The sequence below is a fragment of the Aulonocara sp. 'chitande type north' Nkhata Bay genome, linkage group LG4 (genome assembly GCF_057382095.1).
Source record: "Aulonocara sp. 'chitande type north' Nkhata Bay isolate Kocher_YH1m ecotype deep benthic linkage group LG4, A_spYH_male_GT1.1, whole genome shotgun sequence".
Classification (NCBI taxonomy): Eukaryota; Metazoa; Chordata; class Actinopteri; order Cichliformes; family Cichlidae; genus Aulonocara; species Aulonocara sp. 'chitande type north' Nkhata Bay.
In genome coordinates, this window is record NC_141347.1 from 25,373,054 (window position 1) to 25,397,575 (window position 24,522).

General features: G+C 38.9%; 3 protein-coding genes across 7 annotated transcripts in view; all 3 read right to left on the reverse strand.

The window, feature by feature from the left end:
• Positions 1 to 23,142, reverse strand: part of LOC147332703 (immunoglobulin lambda-1 light chain-like) — a 49,855-nt gene extending 26,713 nt beyond the window's left edge. The window contains exons 1-2 of one of the 5 annotated variants that reach the window (XM_086289372.1): positions 23,085 to 23,142; positions 22,680 to 22,990 (exon numbers count right to left, since the gene is read on the reverse strand). In XM_086289372.1, coding sequence (XP_086145498.1) covers positions 22,680 to 22,990; positions 23,085 to 23,124 — 351 coding nt within the window. In that variant the 5' untranslated portion in view covers positions 23,125 to 23,142. Of the gene's footprint in view, positions 1 to 21,058; positions 21,384 to 21,463; positions 21,504 to 22,665; positions 22,991 to 23,084 lie in introns of those variants that run through there. The other 4 variants (XM_086289371.1, XM_086289369.1, XM_086289370.1 and 1 more) reach the window with 4 other exon arrangements.
• Positions 2,267 to 7,735, reverse strand: LOC147332708 (serine/threonine-protein kinase pim-1-like). Its single transcript, XM_086289366.1, has 9 exons — positions 6,981 to 7,735; positions 6,352 to 6,588; positions 6,101 to 6,226; positions 5,883 to 5,977; positions 5,697 to 5,744; positions 5,394 to 5,612; positions 5,124 to 5,304; positions 4,867 to 5,037; positions 2,267 to 4,777 (listed from the first exon to the last, which is right to left on the reverse strand). Exons 1-9 carry the CDS (start codon positions 7,039 to 7,041, stop codon positions 4,686 to 4,688), a joined length of 1,230 nt encoding a protein of 409 aa, XP_086145492.1. The 5' UTR covers positions 7,042 to 7,735; the 3' UTR covers positions 2,267 to 4,685.
• LOC147332709 (serine/threonine-protein kinase pim-1-like) lies at positions 11,734 to 16,859 on the reverse strand. The gene is made up of 10 exons (XM_086289365.1): positions 16,701 to 16,859; positions 14,716 to 16,215; positions 14,087 to 14,323; positions 13,836 to 13,961; positions 13,618 to 13,712; positions 13,432 to 13,479; positions 13,129 to 13,347; positions 12,859 to 13,039; positions 12,602 to 12,772; positions 11,734 to 12,512 (listed from the first exon to the last, which is right to left on the reverse strand). Exons 2-10 carry the CDS (start codon positions 14,774 to 14,776, stop codon positions 12,421 to 12,423), a joined length of 1,230 nt encoding a protein of 409 aa, XP_086145491.1. The 5' UTR covers positions 14,777 to 16,215; positions 16,701 to 16,859; the 3' UTR covers positions 11,734 to 12,420.
• Positions 23,143 to 24,522: the final 1,380 nt, after the last annotated feature.

Consider the following 24,522-nt stretch of genomic DNA (forward strand, 5'->3'; position numbering starts at 1 on the left):
ACTTTGATTCACTTTGCCTCTTTGCAGCACAGACTTCTGGAACAGAGTGTTAGTATAGTTAATAACAGTGTAGACCAGGGGTGTCAAACTCAAATACACAGTGGGCCAAAATTCAAAACTGGATCAAAGTCGCGGGCTAACTTTAATATTTATTGAAATATATTTATTCCTCCAGATATAAGAATGAATCTTTTCTTATGGACTCAAACACATTTTGCTGAAAAACTGAATATGGAACAAGCAAAGCTTAATACTAAACAATATATATATTAGCTGTATAATACCAGTAGGCCAGCTCTAATAGTAATTTGGTATGGCTTCGCGGGCCAAATGTAATTAGGTTGCGGGCCAAATTTGGCCAGAGTTTGACACCTATGGTGTAGACCATATAATCTGTCAGATAATTGCATTAAAATGCTACAAAAGGCACCTACCCCCAAACATGTCAAGAGATTCATTCAGTGACTTGAATGAAAGAATCTGACTCACCTCAAGTTAATTAAAATTAAAAATAAATCTTATTATGATTTAAACACGGAAATCTTAAAACGAAAAATAACCGCATGCACAGTTGTTACAGGCTGCAAACATGTTTTATACTGCTTTGAAGTCTGGGACAGCATCATAAGAGGCATAACTGATCTCACCATAGTCCCATGAAGACTCAAGATGAGTGTTTTCACGACTGCCATCTTGGTGTTTTGAAATCAGGCATGATGAATGAAGGGAAGAACTGTCTGTTAAGGTTCTCAGTCGTTCAGGTCATCGTAGTCTAAGGAGCTTGGAAAGAAAAGCATCTGGACTTCTTTAAGTTTCTTGAAGAGCATTTCACCTCTCATTCAAGAAGCTTCTTCAGTTCTCTGAAGAAATTCTGAACTGAAGAAGCTTCTCAGATGAGAAGTGAAACATCTTCAAGAAACTTAAAGAAGTCCAGATGCTTTTCTTTCCAAGCTCCTTAGACTGTAGTTAAACTTCACACACTGGACTTGTCAGTCACACATCCTTCGCCAGTAGGCATTCCCAGAATGATCTTTCCCCTTCTGACGCTTAGAATGACCAAATATGTGCAAAATGGACAATTCCACATGCCACCATGTCAGTCTTTTATTAAATATGACATGAAACAAATGACTGAGCCATTAAATTTGTCACAAAGGTGTTCACCTAATTCCAGGCAAATGGAATAGACTTCTATGGGACCATAAGTCTTTTTGCACTTTGACATTTGTTTTACTTTTCAGATCTGTAACCTATAACTTTTATACTGTATGTGTTTTGATCATAGGAGTCTACGGGGACTTACTTACTTTTAGCACGTTTAGCAGTTGATGTTGGCTTCTTTTTTCAGTACTGGAGCTTCCTGCTCATTGAAGACTTTTCTAAAAGGAAATGCTTAATCCAAAATGGCGTTTTAAGGGCTTGGATTAATGTCAATTTCAGCAAATATTCTTTCTTATGGTAAAAGAACATGGATCTCTGTCAGTGATAACTTCTGACTTTATAACTCAAATTTTAAGAGAGAGCTTCACTGCTAAGCTCTCATCTGTGTGGGTGTCACGGTTCGCTTGAGGACTCACACGCAGGACTCAGAGGCACAGTCTGTATTTATTACAGTTCCACCAGGTGTATATACAAACAGTGCAGGGGATAGTGCTATATACAAAGCGGTGACAGGGAAAAGGCTCTGGGGAAATCCAGGTAGGGAAAAGACACTTGCTCCTCTTCTGACTCTCTCTCCAAACACCGCTCGGGGGATGCAGAGTCGGGTCCAGGGGATCTATGTACAGAAGGAAACACACGTTAGAGGTTTTGCACAGGGAAGCAAAAGAGAACTTGCTCAGAGCCGGGCTGCACTGACGCGAGTCACACACAACGATCCAGTGATGAGTAGAAGCCACTCCCTGGCTTAAATGCTGGCTGCACTGATGAGGCCCAGGTGTTTCCTCCTCAGAGGGGCGTGGGCCAAGGGCGTGAACCCACCATGAGTTCTGCCCTGGCGAGAGAGAGAGAGAGAACACTACTAGTCAGCGGCCTGCTGATCCCCTGGCCGTGACAGTGGGGTTCAAATCCCTTATTCAGATTAAGATTTTATGTGACATTACATTGGCAAAAATTAAATTTACTTGAATAATGTGAGTATTGGAGTAAGTACTTGAGTAGTTTTTGAATAACTTTAATTTTGTAATGTGCATATTTTATGAATAATGATGTTTCAATACTTTAATCTACTGAATAAGTAAGAATTAGACTTAATAATCTTTTTTACTTTAAAAAGGGAAATTGTGTACAATCTTTTATTCTCCAAAATGCACATAATAAAAATGTTTTGGGGAATGTATATGCTTTTTAAAAACCAATTGCTTCTTACTTGATGCATGCTATAACTTTCAGCAAAACTGAACTAAAATTTGTTAACAAGCTTACCAAATAAGAAATGTTTTGTGAATTTTCTTTGCAGAGCGACTGGAAAGCCGGCTGTTATCAAAGCCCACATGCCCTAAAAAGGAGGACGCGCTGGCCAGTAATGAGTTCATCACTAAGTTTAAGATAAGAGTTGATCAGAATAGAGGCGATGATGAAAGTCTGGAGCATCAGTTGGAGGCTGCCAACCTGTCTGATGAATCGTTCGAGGCCCAGACAGAAGTCAACGGACAAATATGATCACAGACATTTTAAAAACGCGAGTTGAGAGTTAAGGGGGAAAAATATTGTAATAAGTATATATTTGAATTGCACACTAAGATATAAAGTGATGGCAGCGAGCACAGTGTTGCAGGATTTAATTAAAAACACATCTGACTAAGACCAACTGAAATTTAGAGTTGTGTATAATAAAGTTTATTCATGATTAATAAAACAAATCTGTAATAATTTTCTTTCTCTTTTGTCCATCTGAATCTCGCTACAGCTTAAATAAAAGAAAAGAATGTGTTTTGAATATATTAAACTATTCTCTCTTTTTCTTTCTTTCTTTTTTTCTTGGTGGGTTTTCTTTTGCAATCAAACGCAACATTATACAATTATATAGTATAGTAAGAAATATCCTTTAACTTAATTTAGTATTTGTTTTTTCATTCTTGTTTTTATTGTTTCCCCTTCAGTTTTGTGCTCATAACATGTTCTAATCTGACATATTATGCAGTAAATTATTTTTGCAATAACTTAACAGGCCATTGTGGGAGCCAACATTCACTTATCAAAGACATATTTGTATATTCTGTGGGCTGCTTTATGGTTGTGTCATTTAGAAACATAAGCCACAACAGACTTCCACTGGAGAGTACTTAAAAATGTATTTTTATGTAAAGATATTTTAATAACTACTATATTAAGGGAGAACCTATTGTTACATGGATTAATTGTACAAACTGTAGAGAAATAAGTTTAAGCATGCAACTTTTTATTCATTTTTAACTGTATTAATGTTTTTATGTTAATACAGCCGCCTCATATCTGTTTCCTCAGTGTTTTTTAAACCATGTACTCCATCTATGAGTAAGAACATGAATAAATTCCTTTCCAAATTTGTAGTTCTTTTTTCCAACACACAGATGCAGGTATTGTTTTGCACCAAGGCGTTAAAGAAATGCTAAGAAAAAATGAAAATACTACGTTGCAACCTGTGTGTGTGTGTGTTTATATATCTGTATCTATATAGATATAGATATATATGTGTATTCGTACCCTTTTTTCATCATCTAGTTTCCTGTGCCAGATCTTCTACTGATCCACTGAGGCAGACATGTAAAAAACATGAACTAAAGCATATTTCTGTATATAAACAGGACTTTAAATCTTTATCAACAGCTACTTTAGAGGAAATTCTTCAATAAACTGCAACCAAAGGCTCAACTCAGAGGACAAAACCCAACCTGTTATAAATAGTGTGACACCAAACTTTCTCTTGTGTAAAGTTACAAATAGGAGTAATTATCCACAGAAGCTTTTATACATAATGAAGTTATAATTCGTCCTGTAGAAATTGTACATTTAAGCTATATAGTTCCCTCTGTGATAACTCTGCTATGAATGCCTCTTATTAACTTTTATGCTTTTACAACCCACTATGAGCAAACACTCAGCAACAGTGGGAAGGAAAAACTCCCTTCTTGAAGGAAAAAACCTCTGGTAGAACCTGGAAATCTGTCTAAACTAGTTGGGGGTTAGAGCAACAGATGCAAGTCTTCAGATCATTTGCAGTGTGACTGTCTTTGTGCACACTTTAACCTGATTCAGTTTTCTTATTTGTCAAAATGCACCATGGGTAAAAAAAACAAAACAAAACAAAATAGTAATGAAGGAGAATCCTCAGCAAAGATGAATTAAACAAGTTTTATTTTGATCCAATTTTACTTTAAGTAAAACACATCTTTATTTGATGACTTTAATGTCATCAAATAAAGACAGTTTTGATGGAGCTCCTGACCCAGCCCAAGCTCTCTATGAAGACGAGGAAAAACTCCCCAGGGGGCCAGATCGATGGGAAGAAACCTCGGGAAAGCCCATTCAAAGAGAGATCCCCTTTCCTGGGATGGCTGGGGGGGTTACAGGAAGTCCGAAAAAGCTAATTTTTTATTTATTTATTTTTTAAGATTGACCCATTCCTGTCCAACAGAAAAAAGAAAGGAGGTTACCACAATGTATCACACTTATATGATAAGGTGTGAATTGTGTGTTTGTGTGTGTTATCTTAGCCAGGGGTGAAGCTGGAGCTCCTCCAGTGTTGGGCGCTTCTCCGGGGCTATAGTTAAACATGCCTCCAAGAAATTCTGGCATTCTTGAAAGAAAGAAAAGATCCAAAAGATGAAGATGATAGTTCTAGTGATCCAAGACATCAGTGAATCTGGAAGTGTGAAGTTTTCTTACCTGTGGACAGACGCTTTTTGATGCTCAGTTTCTTTGCGAGGAACCTCTCGGTACTAAAGTGCCGTGCATGAAGCGCTTCATACAACACCACTCCCATTTGCCACACCGTGGTGGGTCCACACCTGTAGCAGCTCCTCCTGTACCACTCGGGAGGGGTGTGAAGAGGAGTGCCTAACAAACAGACACAATTACAATTTCTTCTAAAACAAAAGACACAAATTGCTACATCTGTGAAAAGCAGGAGCAGAATATGTTACCATAGAAGACGCGATACAGAGATCGCTGTTTAACAAAGCAGCTCAGTCCAAAGTCAATGATGCGAACTCGAGGCACATCTGAGCCGGTCTCAATCAGAATGTTTTCTCCCTTGATGTCCCGATGAAAGATGTGTTTATCCTCAAGTTCCTTTACAGCATCAACTAGTTGCTTCAGAATGACCTGGAAAAGATGAAAAACACAATAATGAGTTAATGCTTTTCTGCCTTGATTGAATGCTGTACAGTCTAAGGCTCTCCCAGTCAACCTACCTTGGCCTTGTCCTCTGGTAAAGTTCTTCCATTTTCTGCTTTGTATTTTTGCAGGTCCACAGCGGGGACAGGTCTCTCCAGCACCAGGATCAGCTCTTTGCCAAAGTCGAACCACTCCAGCAAGGACACAGGTGCTGATATTCCCACTGACCCTTCTGCTTCACCTGCAAGTTTAACCATAATGGCCACTTCCACCGAGAGCATCTTCCCGCTTTCATCCTGAAATATTACAACAAAGTGGATGATGAGGAACGCCGCATTCAATCCAGTAATGTAAAACTAATTCAAGTGTTGGACGCTTACCGCCACTTTGCAGTAGACTTTATTTTTGGGAATGTGTTTGATGGCAACCTAGAAGACACAGAGCATTGGTGAGCATTTCCTCAGTATGACATAATGAAAGGTGGAAACACAGCAGACGTCTCAGTTTACGATATTATCCATTATCTGCGTTACTGCCTGTCTTACTACCATCATCTGAACACTTACTGGAAAACGATCTTCTATCCGGTAGCCAGAAAACACTGCTCCGCAGCCTCCTTCTCCGAGCTGGTGCTCCTCCACATATCTGGCTTGGAATTCACCTGAACAGACAAAACAGCAAATCTTGTTTTATTACAGCTGTGACACAAATTACTCTCCTCTGTAGCCTAAATGTTCCTTTTGCCCTTCCCCTGAATATAAAACCCAAGCTGCTTGCTACTTACGTTTTTGGTCTGCCACTGATTTTTTGTCCTGGTCCACATTCCTTTTTTTTTTCTTGGGTGACTCTATGTCGTCTCCCGTGGCCTTTCTTTTGCCATTTTTTGCGCACACCTGTTTGTTGTTCAAGTCTGGAGATGTGGAAAACACCAAAAGCACATCAGCTCACTGGATGATAGACACAAACACTAAACACCAATATCTTAAACCTAGCAACCACACTTAATCTACCCCCTTATTCAACTAATTAGCCTACCTTTACCAGAGTCCAACGAGGAGGATGCTTGCTCCTTGTCACCGCTCATATGGTCAAGAAGTTTAGCCCTCTTTGCTCTCTTTGTTGTGTCCTCTTCATCTTGCACAACCTTGCGCTTCACTCCTTTGACCACATCTGAGCTGGTGGAAGGACCAGCCTGCTCAGCGACCCTCCTCCTTTTCATTGGGGTCTTCTTTTCAGGACTGGCCTTTCTTTTAGCAGTCCTGCTCTTACGATCTATAAACGACAACAACACAGTGGTGAAAAAGAGTCCCCGACATCAAGACTGGAAGCAGTTTGATGGCAAAGAATTTGAAATTGCTTTTGCTTAAATGATCACAAGTTTAATCTTGGGATGAAAAAAAAAACTGATCAGTGCGAGTTGATACTAGGTTTACTAAGTCTTAGATCTTGATGGCACTTGTTGGTCTGTTTTTACTGTTGAGTCCAAGAATAAACTTATTACATTATTTTACCAAAAGACCGGTAACCTTTCTTTGATTAGACATCTTGTATTAAAGCTATTTTCAATTAAACATATGATTCAATTGCTCCAAAAATGATTCACACAGTGTCAACATTTCTAGGATTTGGATTTTACCAGGATTTGATTTTATTATTTTACTTACCTTGATCTCCCGAATCTTTCTTATCGGCTGGAGTGGCAATTTTTCTTGTTTCCTTTTTCATTGTAATTTCGGAGACCCTTTAAAATCGAAAATGTAAACCGTAATGAGCTAAGATTGAGTTAATATTCCTTCAAATGTGCACCCTTCAAATGCTTGACTTTTCTAACTGAATTCTGTAAGTGAGCTTTATAAGTAAACTCTGGAAACTACGGCAACACAACATAGAATCTTGCCTTTCAGTGACTTCACTGACTGCCAGTAGTTCAAAGTAGTTTACAGAAAAACACTGGCAGACAAAGCCATAATATTTCTTATAATTCAATCATTTCATATCAATTAAACAGTTTCTTTCATTATCTTTCATCATTTGTATAAAGACCTCATCTATGGATGACAGTATGAAGATTTGTGGTTGACCACACACATTATAATAAACACAGTGTCAGCTACATTGTCATCTGATTTAAAGTATTTATTATGTACATTTAACTGTCATGGTAGTGAGTCTGTGACCCAGTGTTTTGTGTTTGTTCATTTATATTCATTGATTATTCTTATGTATGTTTTTGGTTCTCTTTATTGTTTTCTTCTTGTGTTATATTCTTAGGCTTTAGGTTTCTGTTACTTTGCCTTGCCCCTGTGTCCCACGTGTCATGTCTAGTCACTCTTGTTTCCATGTTCCCCAATTTCTCCCCAGTCAGTCATGTCTCTGTGTCAACTCTGTGTCTTTGTAAAAGTCTCTTGTTTGCTGTTTTACTTTGATTCACTTTGCCTCTTTGCAGCACAGACTTCTGGAACAGAGTGTTAGTATAGTTAATAACAGTGTAGACCAGGGGTGTCAAACTCAAATACACAGTGGGCCAAAATTCAAAACTGGATCAAAGTCGCGGGCTAACTTTAATATTTATTGAAATATATTTATTCCTCCAGATATAAGAATGAATCTTTTCTTATGGACTCAAACACATTTTGCTGAAAAACTGAATATGGAACAAGCAAAGCTTAATACTAAACAATATATATATTAGCTGTATAATACCAGTAGGCCAGCTCTAATAGTAATTTGGTATGGCTTCGCGGGCCAAATGTAATTAGGTTGCGGGCCAAATTTGGCCAGAGTTTGACACCTATGGTGTAGACCATATAATCTGTCAGATAATTGCATTAAAATGCTACAAAAGGCACCTACCCCCAAACATGTCAAGAGATTCATTCAGTGACTTGAATGAAAGAATCTGACTCACCTCAAGTTAATTAAAATTAAAAATAAATCTTATTATGATTTAAACACGGAAATCTTAAAACGAAAAATAACCGCATGCACAGTTGTTACAGGCTGCAAACATGTTTTATACTGCTTTGAAGTCTGGGACAGCATCATAAGAGGCATAACTGATCTCACCATAGTCCCATGAAGACTCAAGATGAGTGTTTTCACGACTGCCATCTTGGTGTTTTGAAATCAGGCATGATGAATGAAGGGAAGAACTGTCTGTTAAGGTTCTCAGTCGTTCAGGTCATCGTAGTCTAAGGAGCTTGGAAAGAAAAGCATCTGGACTTCTTTAAGTTTCTTGAAGAGCATTTCACCTCTCATTCAAGAAGCTTCTTCAGTTCTCTGAAGAAATTCTGAACTGAAGAAGCTTCTCAGATGAGAAGTGAAACATCTTCAAGAAACTTAAAGAAGTCCAGATGCTTTTCTTTCCAAGCTCCTTAGACTGTAGTTAAACTTCACACACTGGACTTGTCAGTCACACATCCTTCGCCAGTAGGCATTCCCAGAATGATCTTTCCCCTTCTGACGCTTAGAATGACCAAATATGTGCAAAATGGACAATTCCACATGCCACCATGTCAGTCTTTTATTAAATATGACATGAAACAAATGACTGAGCCATTAAATTTGTCACAAAGGTGTTCACCTAATTCCAGGCAAATGGAATAGACTTCTATGGGACCATAAGTCTTTTTGCACTTTGACATTTGTTTTACTTTTCAGATCTGTAACCTATAACTTTTATACTGTATGTGTTTTGATCATAGGAGTCTACGGGGACTTACTTACTTTTAGCACGTTTAGCAGTTGATGTTGGCTTCTTTTTTCAGTACTGGAGCTTCCTGCTCATTGAAGACTTTTCTAAAAGGAAATGCTTAATCCAAAATGGCGTTTTAAGGGCTTGGATTAATGTCAATTTCAGCAAATATTCTTTCTTATGTTAAAAGAACATGGATCTCTGTCAGTGATAACTTCTGACTTTATAACTCAAATTTTAAGAGAGAGCTTCACTGCTAAGCTCTCATCTGTGTGGGTGTCACGGTTCGCTTGAGGACTCACACGCAGGACTCAGAGGCACAGTCTGTATTTATTACAGTTCCACCAGGTGTATATACAAACAGTGCAGGGGATAGTGCTATATACAAAGCGGTGACAGGGAAAAGGCTCTGGGGAAATCCAGGTAGGGAAAAGACACTTGCTCCTCTTCTGACTCTCTCTCCAAACACCGCTCGGGGGATGCAGAGTCGGGTCCAGGGGATCTATGTACAGAAGGAAACACACGTTAGAGGTTTTGCACAGGGAAGCAAAAGAGAACTTGCTCAGAGCCGGGCTGCACTGACGCAAGTCACACACAACGATCCAGTGATGAGTAGAAGCCACTCCCTGGCTTAAATGCTGGCTGCACTGATGAGGCCCAGGTGTTTCCTCCTCAGAGGGGCGTGGGCCGAGGGCGTGAACCCACCATGAGTTCCGCCCTGGCGAGAGAGAGAGAGAGAACACTACTAGTCAGCGGCCTGCTGATCCCCTGGCCGTGACAGTGGGGTTCAAATCCCTTATTCAGATTAAGATTTTATGTGACATTACATTGGCAAAAATTAAATTTACTTGAATAATGTGAGTATTGGAGTAAGTACTTGAGTAGTTTTTGAATAACTTTAATTTTGTAATGTGCATATTTTATGAATAATGATGTTTCAACACTTTAATCTACTGAATAAGTAAGAATTAGACTTAATAATCTTTTTACTTTAAAAAGGGAAATTGTGTACAATCTTTTATTCTCCAAAATGCACATAATAAAAATGTTTTGGGGAATGTATATGCTTTTTAAAAACCAATTGCTTCTTACTTGATGCATGCTATAACTTTCAGCAAAACTGAACTAAAATTTGTTAACAAGCTTACCAAATAAGAAATGTTTTGTGAATTTTCTTTGCAGAGCGACTGGAAAGCCGGCTGTTATCAAAGCCCACATGCCCTAAAAAGGAGGACGCGCTGGCCAGTAATGAGTTCATCACTAAGTTTAAGATAAGAGTTGATCAGAATAGAGGCGATGATGAAAGTCTGGAGCATCAGTTGGAGGCTGCCAACCTGTCTGATGAATCGTTCGAGGCCCAGACAGAAGTCAACGGACAAATATGATCACAGACATTTTAAAAACGCGAGTTGAGAGTTAAGGGGGAAAAATATTGTAATAAGTATATATTTGAATTGCACACTAAGATATAAAGTGATGGCAGCGAGCACAGTGTTGCAGGATTTAATTAAAAACACATCTGACTAAGACCAACTGAAATTTAGAGTTGTGTATAATAAAGTTTATTCATGATTAATAAAACAAATCTGTAATAATTTTCTTTCTCTTTTGTCCATCTGAATCTCGCTACAGCTTAAATAAAAGAAAAGAATGTGTTTTGAATATATTAAACTATTCTCTCTTTTTCTTTCTTTCTTTTTTTCTTGGTGGGTTTTCTTTTGCAATCAAACGCAACATTATACAATTATATAGTATAGTAAGAAATATCCTTTAACTTAATTTAGTATTTGTTTTTTCATTTTTGTTTTTATTGTTTCCCCTTCAGTTTTGTGCTCATAACATGTTCTAATCTGACATATTATGCAGTAAATTATTTTTGCAATAACTTAACAGGCCATTGTGGGAGCCAACATTCACTTATCAAAGACATATTTGTATATTCTGTGGGCTGCTTTATGGTTGTGTCATTTAGAAACATAAGCCACAACAGACTTCCACTGGAGAGTACTTAAAAATGTATTTTTATGTAAAGATATTTTAATAACTACTATATTAAGGGAGAACCTATTGTTACATGGATTAATTGTACAAACTGTAGAGAAATAAGTTTAAGCATGCAACTTTTTATTCATTTTTAACTGTATTAATGTTTTTATGTTAATACAGCCGCCTCATATCTGTTTCCTCAGTGTTTTTTAAACCATGTACTCCATCTATGAGTAAGAACATGAATAAATTCCTTTCCAAATTTGTAGTTCTTTTTTCCAACACACAGATGCAGGTATTGTTTTGCACCAAGGCGTTAAAGAAATGCTAAGAAAAAATGAAAATACTACGTTGCAACCTGTGTGTGTGTGTGTTTATATATCTGTATCTATATAGATATAGATATATATGTGTATTCGTACCCTTTTTTCATCATCTAGTTTCCTGTGCCAGATCTTCTACTGATCCACTGAGGCAGACATGTAAAAAACATGAACTAAAGCATATTTCTGTATATAAACAGGACTTTAAATCTTTATCAACAGCTACTTTAGAGGAAATTCTTCAATAAACTGCAACCAAAGGCTCGACTCAGAGGACAAAACCCAACCTGTTATAAATAGTGTGACACCAAACTTTCTCTTGTGTAAAGTTACAAATAGGAGTAATTATCCACAGGAGCTTTTATACATAATGAAGTTATAATTCGTCCTGTAGAAATTGTACATTTAAGCTATATAGTTCGCTCTGTGATAACTCTGCTATGAATGCCTCTTATTAACTTTTATGCTTTTACAACCCACTATGAGCAAACACTCAGCAACAGTGGGAAGGAAAAACTCCCTTCTTGAAGGAAAAAACCTCTGGTAGAACCTGGAAATCTGTCTAAACTAGTTGGGGGTTAGAGCAACAGATGCAAGTCTTCAGATCATTTGCAGTGTGACTGTCTTTGTGCACACTTTAACCTGATTCAGTTTTCTTATTTGTCAAAATGCACCATGGGTAAAAAAAAACAAAACAAAACAAAATAGTAATGAAGGAGAATCCTCAGCAAAGATGAATTAAACAAGTTTTATTTTGATCCAATTTTACTTTAAGTAAAACACATCTTTATTTGATGACTTTAATGTCATCAAATAAAGACAGTTTTGATGGAGCTCCTGACCCAGCCCAAGCTCTCTATGAAGACGAGGAAAAACTCCCCAGGGGGCCAGATCGATGGGAAGAAACCTCGGGAAAGCCCATTCAAAGAGAGATCCCCTTTCCTGGGATGGCTGGGGGGGTTACAGGAAGTCCGAAAAAGCTAATTTTTTATTTATTTATTTTTTAAGATTGACCCATTCCTGTCCAACAGAAAAAAGAAAGGAGGTTACCACAATGTATCACACTTATATGATAAGGTGTGAATTGTGTGTTTGTGTGTGTTATCTTAGCCAGGGGTGAAGCTGGAGCTCCTCCAGTGTTGGACGCTTCTCCGGGGCTATAGTTAAACATGCCTCCAAGAAATTCTGGCATTCTTGAAAGAAAGAAAAGATCAAAAAGATGAAGATGATAGTTCTAGTGATCCAAGACATCAGTGAATCTGGAAGTGTGAAGTTTTCTTACCTGTGGACAGACGCTTTTTGATGCTCAGTTTCTTTGCGAGGAACCTCTCGGTACTAAAGTGCCGTGCATGAAGCGCTTCATACAACACCACTCCCATTTGCCACACCGTGGTGGGTCCACACCTGTAGCAGCTCCTCCTGTACCACTCGGGAGGGGTGTGAAGAGGAGTGCCTAACAAACAGACACAATTACAATTTCTTCTAAAACAAAAGACACAAATTGCTACATCTGTGAAAAGCAGGAGCAGAATATGTTACCATAGAAGACGCGATACAGAGATCGCTGTTTAACAAAGCAGCTCAGTCCAAAGTCAATGATGCGAACTCGAGGCACATCTGAGCCGGTCTCAATCAGAATGTTTTCTCCCTTGATGTCCCGATGAAAGATGTGTTTATCCTCAAGTTCCTTTACAGCATCAACTAGTTGCTTCAGAATGACCTGGAAAAGATGAAAAACACAATAATGAGTTAATGCTTTTCTGCCTTGATTGAATGCTGTACAGTCTAAGGCTCTCCCAGTCAACCTACCTTGGCCTTGTCCTCTGGTAAAGTTCTTCCATATTCTGCTTTGTATTTTTGCAGGTCCACAGCGGGGACAGGTCTCTCCAGCACCAGGATCAGCTCTTTGCCAAGGTCGAACCACTCCAGCAAGGACACAGGTGCTGATATTCCCACTGACCCTTCTGCTTCACCTGCAAGTTTAACCATAATGGCCACTTCCACCGAGAGCATCTTCCCGCTTTCATCCTGAAATATTACAACAAAGTGGATGATGAGGAACGCCGCATTCAATCCAGTAATGTAAAACTAATTCAAGTGTTGGACGCTTACCGCCACTTTGCAGTAGACTTTATTTTTGGGAATGTGTTTGATGGCAACCTAGAAGACACAGAGCATTGGTGAGCATTTCCTCAGTATGACATAATGAAAGGTGGAAACACAGCAGACGTCTCAGTTTACGATATTATCCATTATCTGCGTTACTGCCTGTCTTACTACCATCATCTGAACACTTACTGGAAAACGATCTTCTATCCGGTAGCCAGAAAACACTGCTCCGCAGCCTCCTTCTCCGAGCTGGTGCTCCTCCACATATCTGGCTTGGAATTCACCTGAACAGACAAAACAGCAAATCTTGTTTTATTACAGCTGTGACACAAATTACTCTCCTCTGTAGCCTAAATGTTCCTTTTGCCCTTCCCCTGAATATAAAACCCAAGCTGCTTGCTACTTACGTTTTTGGTCTGCCACTGATTTTTTGTCCTGGTCCACATTCCTTTTTTTTTTCTTGGGTGACTCTCTGTCGTCTCCCGTGGCCTTTCTTTTGCCATTTTTTGCGCACACCTGTTTGTTGTTCAAGTCTGGAGATGTGGAAAACACCAAAAGCACATCAGCTCACTGGATGATAGACACAAACACTAAACACCAATATCTTAAACCTAGCAACCACACTTAATCTACCCCCTTATTCAACTAATTAGCCTACCTTTACCAGAGTCCAACGAGGAGGATGCTTGCTCCTTGTCACCGCTCATATGGTCAAGAAGTTTAGCCCTCTTTGCTCTCTTTGTTGTGTCCTCTTCATCTTGCACAACCTTGCGCTTCACTCCTTTGACCACATCTGAGCTGGTGGAAGGACCAGCCTGCTCAGCGACCCTCCTCCTTTTCATTGGGGTCTTCTTTTCAGGACTGGCCTTTCTTTTAGCAGTCCTGCTCTTACGATCTATAAACGACAACAACACAGTGGTGAAAAAGAGTCCCCGACATCAAGACTGGAAGCAGTTTGATGGCAAAGAATTTGAAATTGCTTTTGCTTAAATGATCACAAGTTTAATCTTGGGATGAAAAAAAAAACTGATCAGTGCGAGTTGATACTAGGTTTACTAAGTCTTAGATCTTGATGGCACTTGTTGGTCTGTTTTTACTGTTGAGTCCAAGAATAAACTTATTACATTATTTTACCAAAAGACCGGTAACCTTTCTTTGATTAGACATCTTGTATTAAAGCTATTTTCAATTAAACATATGATTCAATTGCTCCAAAAATGATTCACACAGTGTCAACATTTCTAGGATTTGGATTTTACCAGGATTTGATTTTATTATTTTACTTACCTTGATCTCCCGAATCTTTCTTATCGGCTGGAGTGGCAATTTTTCTTGTTTCCTTTTTCATTGTAATTTCGGAGACCCTTTAAAATCGAAAATGTAAACCGTAATGAGCTAAGATTGAGTTAATATTCCTTCAAATGTGCACCCTTCAAATGCTTGACTTTTCTAACTGAATTCTGTAAGTGAGCTTTATAAGTAAACTCTGGAAACTACGGCAACACAACATAGAATCTTGCCTTTCAGTGACTTCACTGACTGCCAGTAGTTCAAAGTAGTTTACAGAAAAACACTGGCAGACAAAGCCATAATATTTCTTATAATTCAATCATTTCATATCAATTAAACAGTTTCTTTCATTATCTTTCATCATTTGTATAAAGACCTCATCTATGGATGACAGTATGAAGATTTGTGGTTGACCACACACATTATAATAAACACAGTGTCAGCTACATTGTCATCTGATTTAAAGTATTTATTATGTACATTTAACTGTCATGGTAGTGAGTCTGTGACCCAGTGTTTTGTGTTTGTTCATTTATATTCATTGATTATTCTTATGTATGTTTTTGGTTCTCTTTATTGTTTTCTTCTTGTGTTATATTCTTAGGCTTTAGGTTTCTGTTACTTTGCCTTGCCCCTGTGTCCCACGTGTCATGTCTAGTCACTCTTGTTTCCATGTTCCCCAATTTCTCCCCAGTCAGTCATGTCTCTGTGTCAACTCTGTGTCTTTGTAAAAGTCTCTTGTTTGCTGTTTTACTTTGATAGTCATGTGTGCTGTGTTAGTGTTTTCATGTCTGTGAAGGTTCTCAGTCATCTAGGTCATCGTAGTCTAAGGAGTTTGGAAAGAAAGCGTCTGGACTTGAAGTTGCTTGAAGATGTTTCACCTTCTCGGATGAAAAGAACTTAAACTTTGCTTGAACGTCTTCAAGCAACTTAAAGAAGTCCAGACGTTTTCTTTCTAAGCTCCTTAGACTATGTTAGTGTTTTCAGTTTTCCTTCCCCATGGTCTTGTTGTTTGTGATTTCTCGCAGCTGTGCTCTCATCCTGTGTCTTATTCCCTCATTTATCCCTCTGTGTATTTAAGCCCATTGTTTTCCTCTGTTTGCTGTTGGGTTATCTGTGTATCATCCATGACAATTAAATGAAATAGCAAATGCAACTACAATTTCAATGAGATTCATTCCTGGCATTCTACTGCGGTGGCTGAAAGTAGACACCAAGCATTATCACTGTAACTGATGTAAATATTGGACTTGGAGGGGATTCGTCTGATAGACTGATGCAAACATTACTGTGAGGAAATTTTTGAATCTCCCAATTTTCTTTCTTTCTGAAAGAAAGAAAGTTGGTTACTGTATCACATTTGTATGGCAAGATGTGAATTCAGTATGCGTGTGTGTTTGTGTCAGAGAGGAGTTTATCTGAGCCAGGGGTAAAGCAGGAGGTCCTCCAGCATTGGGCACTTCTCCAGGACTTTGTTAAAACTTGTTTTCAAGACGTCTGAAATGAAAGAAGGACAAGAGATATCGAGATGATAATTCCAGTGATTCAAGCGATCACATTGATTTTCTGCAAAATTTTCGTTTTGAGAGTCATTCGGCTGGGCAGGGGGTATAACACATCTGCAATGCAGCAACATCTGCTCTCTGGGCCTGTGTGAGAGTGTTATCTCAATGGCGGGAATGAGGATGTTGGAATTTGGCATCTCAGGCACCAACTCATCTCTTTCCTTAACCGGGCTCACCAGAGATTGGTTTCAGCCTCTCTCCATGCTTTAAGGAGGTTGAGTTGATAAATCTGACTGGCCCCTCCCCTGTCTGACCCTATCTCTTCATAGTCAACACCAATGTTCTCACCGTGTGACCATGAACGGTCCTTACCACTTGGCAAGTAATTTCGAGCTAGAAGAAGGGAGTAAGACAAGCACTTTATGTCCCTGTGAAAATACAACTACATTTTATCAAATATCACTAAGCAGTCCTTACCTTTAAATACAGCCTGGTTTCTTTCTCTTTCTTTCTATATCTCTGAGTGAAGTTAGCTCTCATTCTTTCTCTTCCTGTGAAATACAGCAAGTAGAGCTTTAGATAGCAACACACTGTAACACAGTTAGTGTTTGTTGAGGTGATAGAAATGCTGCATTTGAAATTACCTGACACAACATTTTACTCCCTTTTATGTTCACTCCTTTTTTTCTGAAGTACCGCAAATTATGGGCACGTGGGGTTGTTCTGGTGTTGTGCTAAAAATAAATAAATCAACACTACAGTACATGGTTTGTTCTTTCATCTCTTTTTATGCGACATCCTCTACTGATTAAAACGCGACTGCCTTTCACTGTTTAGGCTCAAATCTCATTGTTTGAAGGCCTGCAGTGACGTGAAATATTAACTTCCCCCAAATGCGTTAAACCCAAAGTAACGAGTTTGTTTTGAAAATATACGGAGTGGAAACTACAGATATTTGTAGTTTTGCACGTCTTTCTTCCTCCACCAGAGGCCATAGGCGCTGTCGATCTTGTATGTCCTCCTGCAGCAACATCTCTGCGAAGCTGATGCCTTCTTGCTTGCAGGTTGAAGAATCTTTGGTGCGCCTCCACAATTCTTCTTTAATTCGCCTCTGTGTGAATAGAATAATGATGTTTCTGTTTCTGCCATCAACTTGTTTCCCTAAGCGGTGGACAATATCAACAGCCTCTTCTAAGTTCAAGTCAGGGGCAATCTTCTGAAGCGTTTGCAAAACCTTCACTCTAATGTTTTCGTCTTTGTCTTCCTTCACCCCTTTCAGTTTTAGGCACCACCTCATTCGGTAGCGCTCTTGTTCTCTCACTCTTCTTTTCAAGTCTTCGTTTTCTTTAAGCAGCAGTTCATTCGCATTTGCCAGTTTAACAACTTTCAGTTTGCAATCAGCTATCTCTGCAGCGTTAAACTCTACAGCCTTAGCCAAGCTGGCAACCATAGCTGCACTTTGTCTGTTTTGTTCCTTGATATCCTCCAGTTGTGCTTCAAATTTTTTGTCAAGTCCCATAATGGCTTCAAAATAGTTTTATTGGAGATATCATCTTCCTTCGCTGAAGATTTTGTTCTTTTCTTTCCTCTGGCGGTTGTTTTCGTCTCCCTGTGAGGTGTCATGCCGAGCAGATGTCAGAATTGAGTTCAAGCAAAGTTGACTCTTTTGGTGATTACAGTTTGTCCGGGCGGGCTGTGCGTCTTATTTCATCTGCAGACACGTCGTTGGATGAGGAACAGCTCATGTTGGCATCAGTGGCAGTCAGGATGGCGGCATCTTCCAGAGGGAAGGTCAGGTCGCTGGTCTCTCTGAGCAGGACGCTGTCCACCAACAAGCCCGGTTCCACGGCTGGAGATTACCCTCCTCCGGCTGAAGCCCCCGCTTTTCCCCTGAACAGCGAGCCAGCCGCGGCGCCTCACCCAAAAGCAGCGGCTGCTCCGTGCTCCTCTTCCCCAGTCAGGGCAGCCAGTTTGTGGGCATGGGCAGAGGACTTTTGAAATACCCCAACATTAAAGAAATGTTCACCATAGCCCAGAAGATCCTGGGTTACGACCTGCTGTCTCTGTGTCTGGAGGGCCCCGAGGACGAGCTGCAGAAAACCCCAAAGTAAGTGCCAGATAAATGTCTGGAAAAGGACAATAACTGCAGGTCCTGCCTTCTTAAATGTGGCCATTTTATCTTTTTAAAAAAAAAAAAAATACTGCTACAGTAATATTAATTTATATTTAAAATGTGCGCACATTATGTATGAAGGTGTGGATGAATGATGCTTGTTGTAAGAAAGCATTTTGAGTGCCCAGTAGAAGAGCATCTTTCAAATGCAAAGTTTCTCATTTCAACTTTAATTACTGCACATGATTAAGGCGATAAGAGTAAATAAGGCTTCCAACAGTGGTTATTTCTTATTATCATATCTTATTTTTATTGGTTTTATCAGTAGATTGTTGTTTCACTCCCACCAAAAACATCACCGTAAATAATCTTCTGATTCTGAATGACCATTTAAAAAAATAAACAAATTGTTCTGAGTTAATTTCAGTTACGGATGTATCAGTGACGTAAATGATATATTGGTCATAATCGGGAGGCTGTTACATTTTTATTTTTTTTTACTTGTTTTGACTTGTCTTTCTGGGGCGATGAACTTTGCAGAAGGTAGAAAGATTTCTTTTTGGGGTTTTTTTGTGCATTTGTTAGCAAGAAGAGGCAGTCGCTTATTAAGCTTAACGCAGGAATGCTTTACAAACATTCAGAGATGGACTTACACACTTGCTTTACTTCTCTCGGGGATAACTTTGTCGGAGATGAAATGCCGGGTTGCTAGCGAAGCTCCAAATGCTATCCAGACCACCGACAGGTCCCGCATGCCACAGCCGCTCTATCACGTGATGCATACTGCTCCGACGTGCTAACGTTCTGAGGTGAGTTACGGCATGTTGCAAGTTTTGCGAGGTGATTTCGTGATATTTAATGGATCGGATTACATTTTTTATTTTTCTCCGATATCCGATCCAGTAATTTAGGTCAGTATCGGACCGATACCGATACGTAATATCGGATCGGTCCATCTCTAATTTATATAATGTCAATACTATCAAATTTATTCTGATTTATGTTTATTTATGTTCTTAGGGCTGCGCTCTTCTGGACAGAGATCTCTGATGTTGTTCCTGGGATCTGCTGGAGCCGCTCACCTAGCTTGGGAGTCACCAAACCGAGTGTTCCAATTACCACTGGGACCACTGTTACCTTAACCCTCCACATCTTCTCGAGCTCTTCTCTGAGCCTTTGGTATTTCTCAAGCTTCTCGTGCTCCTTTTTCCTGATGCTGTGCAGGGTGTACCCTGCCTCTCGCCCTATGACAGCTGGGATAGGCTCCAGCGCCCCCCGCGACCCTGAAAAGGATAAGCAGAAGCAAATGGATGGATGGATGGATGAATTTCAAATAAGCTCAATGTTTGTTTATTGTGCTTTAGTTATTTGTTGGCATTAGTTTATTTGTAAAATGATCCCATGCAATACAATTCTACTGTACTGCATTCTTTTTTGTTATTTTTATTCATCAGTCATCAACAACAAAGTTTGTTTTGTTTGTTTGGGGAATGTATTTTTTCGATCTGTTAGTTTTTGCAAATAAAAAAACTTTTAGTTTTTGTAATTTCTATTTCGGATAACAGAGAAGCATATTTTTAACATAACTGCTGTGTACTGTAAACAATCGCTTTCAAGCACATTCACAGATCATTACGTTGTGGTTTATGAGCACTAGTGCTAATCATTTAAACAAGTAAATGGCCTGCATTTGTATAGCGCTTTTCTAGTCCCTAAGGACCCCAAAGCGCTTCACACTACATTCAGTCATTCACACACTGGCGATAGCAAGCTACATTGTAGCCACAGCTGCCCTGGGACGCACTGACAGAGGCGGACACTGGCGCCACCGGGCCCTCTGACCACCACCAGTAGGCAAACATGGGGTTAGTATCTTGCCCAAGGATATTTGGCATGCAGCCAGGGGGCAGCCTGGGATCAAACCACCAACCATCTGATTAGTGGCTGACCTGCTCTGCCACCTGAGCTACAGCCACCCAATAGTAAAATACTTAAAACACATTCAAGTATTCTTGACAGAATTGCAGTGTGCAGAAAAGACACTGAGTAAATACTGTATATTTCCTTCCCATGAGTATTATGTCAGTCAGTTTGATCGTCATCATTTTTACAAATGATAGAAAAATATATACCATAATAATACAATAGCTACAATAAATCACACCGTGTTCTTAAAAATGGTTGTAAAAGAATCAAACATTTGTCACTAGTGTCTTTATCCTCACACTTCTATATTTTCCTTCTGCCTTAAAAATATGTTTCTGAATAATCAAAACTAAATGTAAATGAAGATGGTGTAGAAGCTCTAAACTAGCTTCAGTATAGCTTTATATATATTTTTTAAACTGCATGTTAACTACACTTTTTTTTAAATGATAAGTTAAACTGCTGTTGGACAGTTAGACCTGTGAGTAGTGTCTATAAAATTTCTGTTATTAAGAATAGCTTGCAGCAACATATAATACTATATGTTGGATAGTTTGGTTTATGTGATCTGTTCGGGCTGATGTGAGTAAATGAGATGTACATATTTCAGTGCTTTCCTCTTTATGCCTTTAATAATGAAGATTAAAAAGGATTTAAAAATGGAGGATTTAGTGTTTAATAGCACATTACAGGGTTTCTTTTATGGGTCTTTTTTTTTTTTTGCATGTGAAAGTTTCTAAAAAAGCAGAAGTACTAATGAGGAGGTTTTTGTCACTGTCTAAATCACTGTGGTACAGCTGCACTGGCAGAGTCATCCCATGTCTGACAGTAATACACTGCAGAGTCTCCTGTCTCTGCTCGCTTGATAATGAACTGGTAATCAATGTTTGATGAGGACTTAGAGTTGAATCTGTCTGAGGAGAATCCTGTTCCAAAGCTGGGTGAGCTGCTAGAATGATAAAATCTTAGAACATACTGAGGAACCGTTCCAGGAACTTGTTTATACCAGCTAACATAATTCCCATAATATCTCTCTATGTTGCAGTTGAGAACAACTTCTTGACCTGGAGAAACTGTGTGGACAGCAGGTGTTTGGGTCAACACAATCACTGCATCACCATCTGCCAGGAAACACAGAAAAAATAGAAGTTTAAAGTTTAGCTCTAAATATGGACTAAAAAATGGAATAAGAAGATCTTACATGTTAGAGCAGTGATGAGAGTGCAGAAGGTCCACAGCATGTTGTCAGTGTGAGGTGTAAATGATCTTTACTGTTTAGAGATGTGAGTAGGAGAAGAGAGCTGGAGCTTATAAAGAGGAGAGGCAAACTAAAGGAGGAGGAGATTAAAGAAAACTACTTTCACTCATAGATTAAATGATTCATGAGCAGTTTCACATTGTTGTTCATTGTTGTTTCCGATTCATATTCATCATTCATGCTCAAGTCTGTCATAAAATAATATTCTTGAAAAAGTTGTTGTAGCTGTTAGTGTGGCTCTCATTTTGGCCTTCTGTTGCTGTAGCCCATCTGCTTCAAAGTCAGATGTACGGTGCTCCCAAACATGCTCTTCTGCATAGCTTGTTTTGAAACATTGCACCAAAAACTGCTGCTCGCTGGATATTTTCTCATTTGAGTCCTCCATCCCTGTAAACCCTAGAGATGGTTGTGCAAAAAAATAATCCCGGTACATTAACAGTGTCTGAAATACTCACGCCAGTCTGTCTAACAACAATAACCATCTCACATTTAGTTATCTTTCTTCTTTATTCTGATGAACGGTTTGAACTTCTGCAGTCTGTCTTGACTATATCTAGATATGTACATTGCTAGCTTCAAGTTGCTAGATATTAGATATTTGGATCACTATAATAAGTACTGGAACAAGTGTCCCTAATAAAGTGGTTGTTGAATTTATGTACCGTGACTGTACTGGACTATACATTAGTTGGTGCCACGTTCTCAGTTTTTTTATATTTTCTTTGCCTGCTTTCTGATGCATAGAGTTTCATGAGTAACAATTTGCTTTTCTCCATTACATTAGTTATGTAACGTTTCCAAAAGTTCCTTCATATTTTATTTCTAAAAAATGTTTGCACTACATTAGACCTGCATTAATGCAGAACTGTTTCCAAAGTTAGTAATGTTTTGAGAATTTTTTTTTTTTTTTTGATGACTCTGTCTTCATAGGGTGGTGAAAGTTTTACATTTATTCATTATCATGTTTTTTAGAACTGATTGAAAAGTGCTATGACTTTTCTGCTTTGAGAAAACTGCAACACATTATCTGCAGTTGGTGGGTTTACACCGAGTTGCTTGATCTCTCAGTTATCAGGATGTGGAAGAGTGTCAAAAAGCAGAAATATTAGTGAGGAGGTTGTTGTCACAGTGTAAATCACTGTGATGTGTACTCCTTAACAGAGCTGTCCCATGTCTTACAGTAATAGACTGCAGAGTCTCCCTCCTCCACATTGTTGATGATCAAACGATAATCTGATGTTGACTGATGAGTGGATGTGAATTTTGGAGAGGAGAACCCAGAGCCATAGCTTGGAGATGTATTTTCATGATAAAAATACAGCACATACTGAGGAACTCCTCCTGGAATCTGTTTGTACCAATAGACATAGCTATCAACAGTCCCCAGGTTACAGTCCATGGTGGCTGTCTCTTCTTTCCTCACTGATAAAACAGGAGGTTTCTGTGTCAGCACCGTCACACCACTCACACCTGCAAACAACAAGAAGACACAAGGTCAAGAGTAACACACTGACAAATGAATATAAAATGGGGTTTAAGCTATACTGTAAGTAAGACTCTTTACATGTTAGACAAGTGATGATTGCACAGAGAGTCACCAGCATGTTGTCAGTGTGGGCTAAGTATTCAGTGGAGAGATGGTGGTGGAGAGGTTATTTAATACAGCTAACAGGAGGCGGAGCTTTTTTTTTTTTTTTTTGTCTTGCCTGTATTATTAGTACTATTACTGTCACGGTCCTGGGTCATTTTGACCCAGCATTTTCAGTTCTTACATTCCTTTGTATTATGGTTTGGTATTCTGATCCTTTTCTTATGCTTTGTTTATTAGTATTATTCTATGTTCTTTGTGAGGGGTTAGTTCTTGGGTTGTGTCAGTGCGTCTAGCTTTGCTCCCCGTGTCTCGTTAGCCCAAACCCTCTCAGCTTTGTCTCCCTCCTGTTTCTCATTCCTTGATGACTCCCTCGGTGTATTTAAGCCCAGTGTGTCCTTGTGTCAGTGTCGTGTCGTTAATGTCAGTTCACCCGCAACCTGCTGTGTGTTTTGTCTCCAGCAGTTCTTTTCCAGTGTTTGAGTCCTTAGTTCCTCTGTCCAGAGTTTTGTTCGTCTTTTGGGGAGTTTAATTTAGTGAGGTTTTTCCCCAGCAATAAAGCTGCGCTTTAAGTTTTACTTCCGTGTCTGAGTCCTGCATTTTGGATCCACTTTGCCTGCCTGCGCCACTGCACATCATGACAATTACTATTATTGGTGCTGTTTTACGCTTGTCTACTTAAGGCAGGCAAGATCATCCATTTTTTTTTCTATGTATTTGTTTGTTTCTTACATTGGAATGGTTACATTCTCCACGTCCTAAATGAAACAGGATTATGCTTGGTTATATTTGATCCTTTTTTTTTGTGCTTTATTCAGAATTTTCAATTATATGTAAAATTTTTGAAGCAATGTAAAGTAGACAATTTCAGCTTTAGCGCTATTCTCTGACATCAAAATTTATGGTTTCCACAAAAATGCAATCATCTAAATATTTAAAAATGAGATGAAACTGTAAGATGAAAGAGAAATCTGCACATCTGCAGCCATTTCAATAGGAAGAGGTTGTTAGATAGAATGAGCATAATTAATAGATGAACAGAATTTAGATGGAGATATTTGGAGGAGTAAGTACAGATCTTGTTATTGAACTTTATTGAATTGCTGAAATCTTCATACGTCAATGAGACCAGACTTATTGTAAAGGTGATGCCCAGTTGATGGTGAAGATCCAGTGAAAGCAAACTCTGAAAATACAGAAAATATCTACAGCAATTCAAAACTTTCAAGCTATTTTCTGCTTTTATAGATAGTTGATACTTTATAAATGAGATACTGAGGCCTGTAGGTGCATCCTGAAAAGAAGTTACAGACCTGGACTCAGTTTAGTCTTTCTTAACAGTACATGAGATGTGCAATCAGAGAAAAAATGTAAACAGTATTCAGCTAATTGTTTCAGGATGATCATAACTGAA

Coding starts and splice junctions, on each gene's coding strand:
- LOC147332708 (XM_086289366.1), bottom strand. CDS start 7,041: ATGAAAAAGGAAACAAGAAAAATTGCCACTCCAGCCGATAAGAAAGAT. Junction 5,978..6,100: donor ATCAGTGGCAGACCAAAAAC/GTAAGTAGCAAG, acceptor TTGTCTGTTCAG/GTGAATTCCAAGCCAGATAT. Junction 5,038..5,123: donor TCTGTATCGCGTCTTCTATG/GTAACATATTCT, acceptor TCTGTTTGTTAG/GCACTCCTCTTCACACCCCT.
- LOC147332709 (XM_086289365.1), bottom strand. CDS start 14,776: ATGAAAAAGGAAACAAGAAAAATTGCCACTCCAGCCGATAAGAAAGAT. Junction 13,962..14,086: donor CTCGTTGGACTCTGGTAAAG/GTAGGCTAATTA, acceptor CCACATCTCCAG/ACTTGAACAACAAACAGGTG. Junction 12,773..12,858: donor TCTGTATCGCGTCTTCTATG/GTAACATATTCT, acceptor TCTGTTTGTTAG/GCACTCCTCTTCACACCCCT.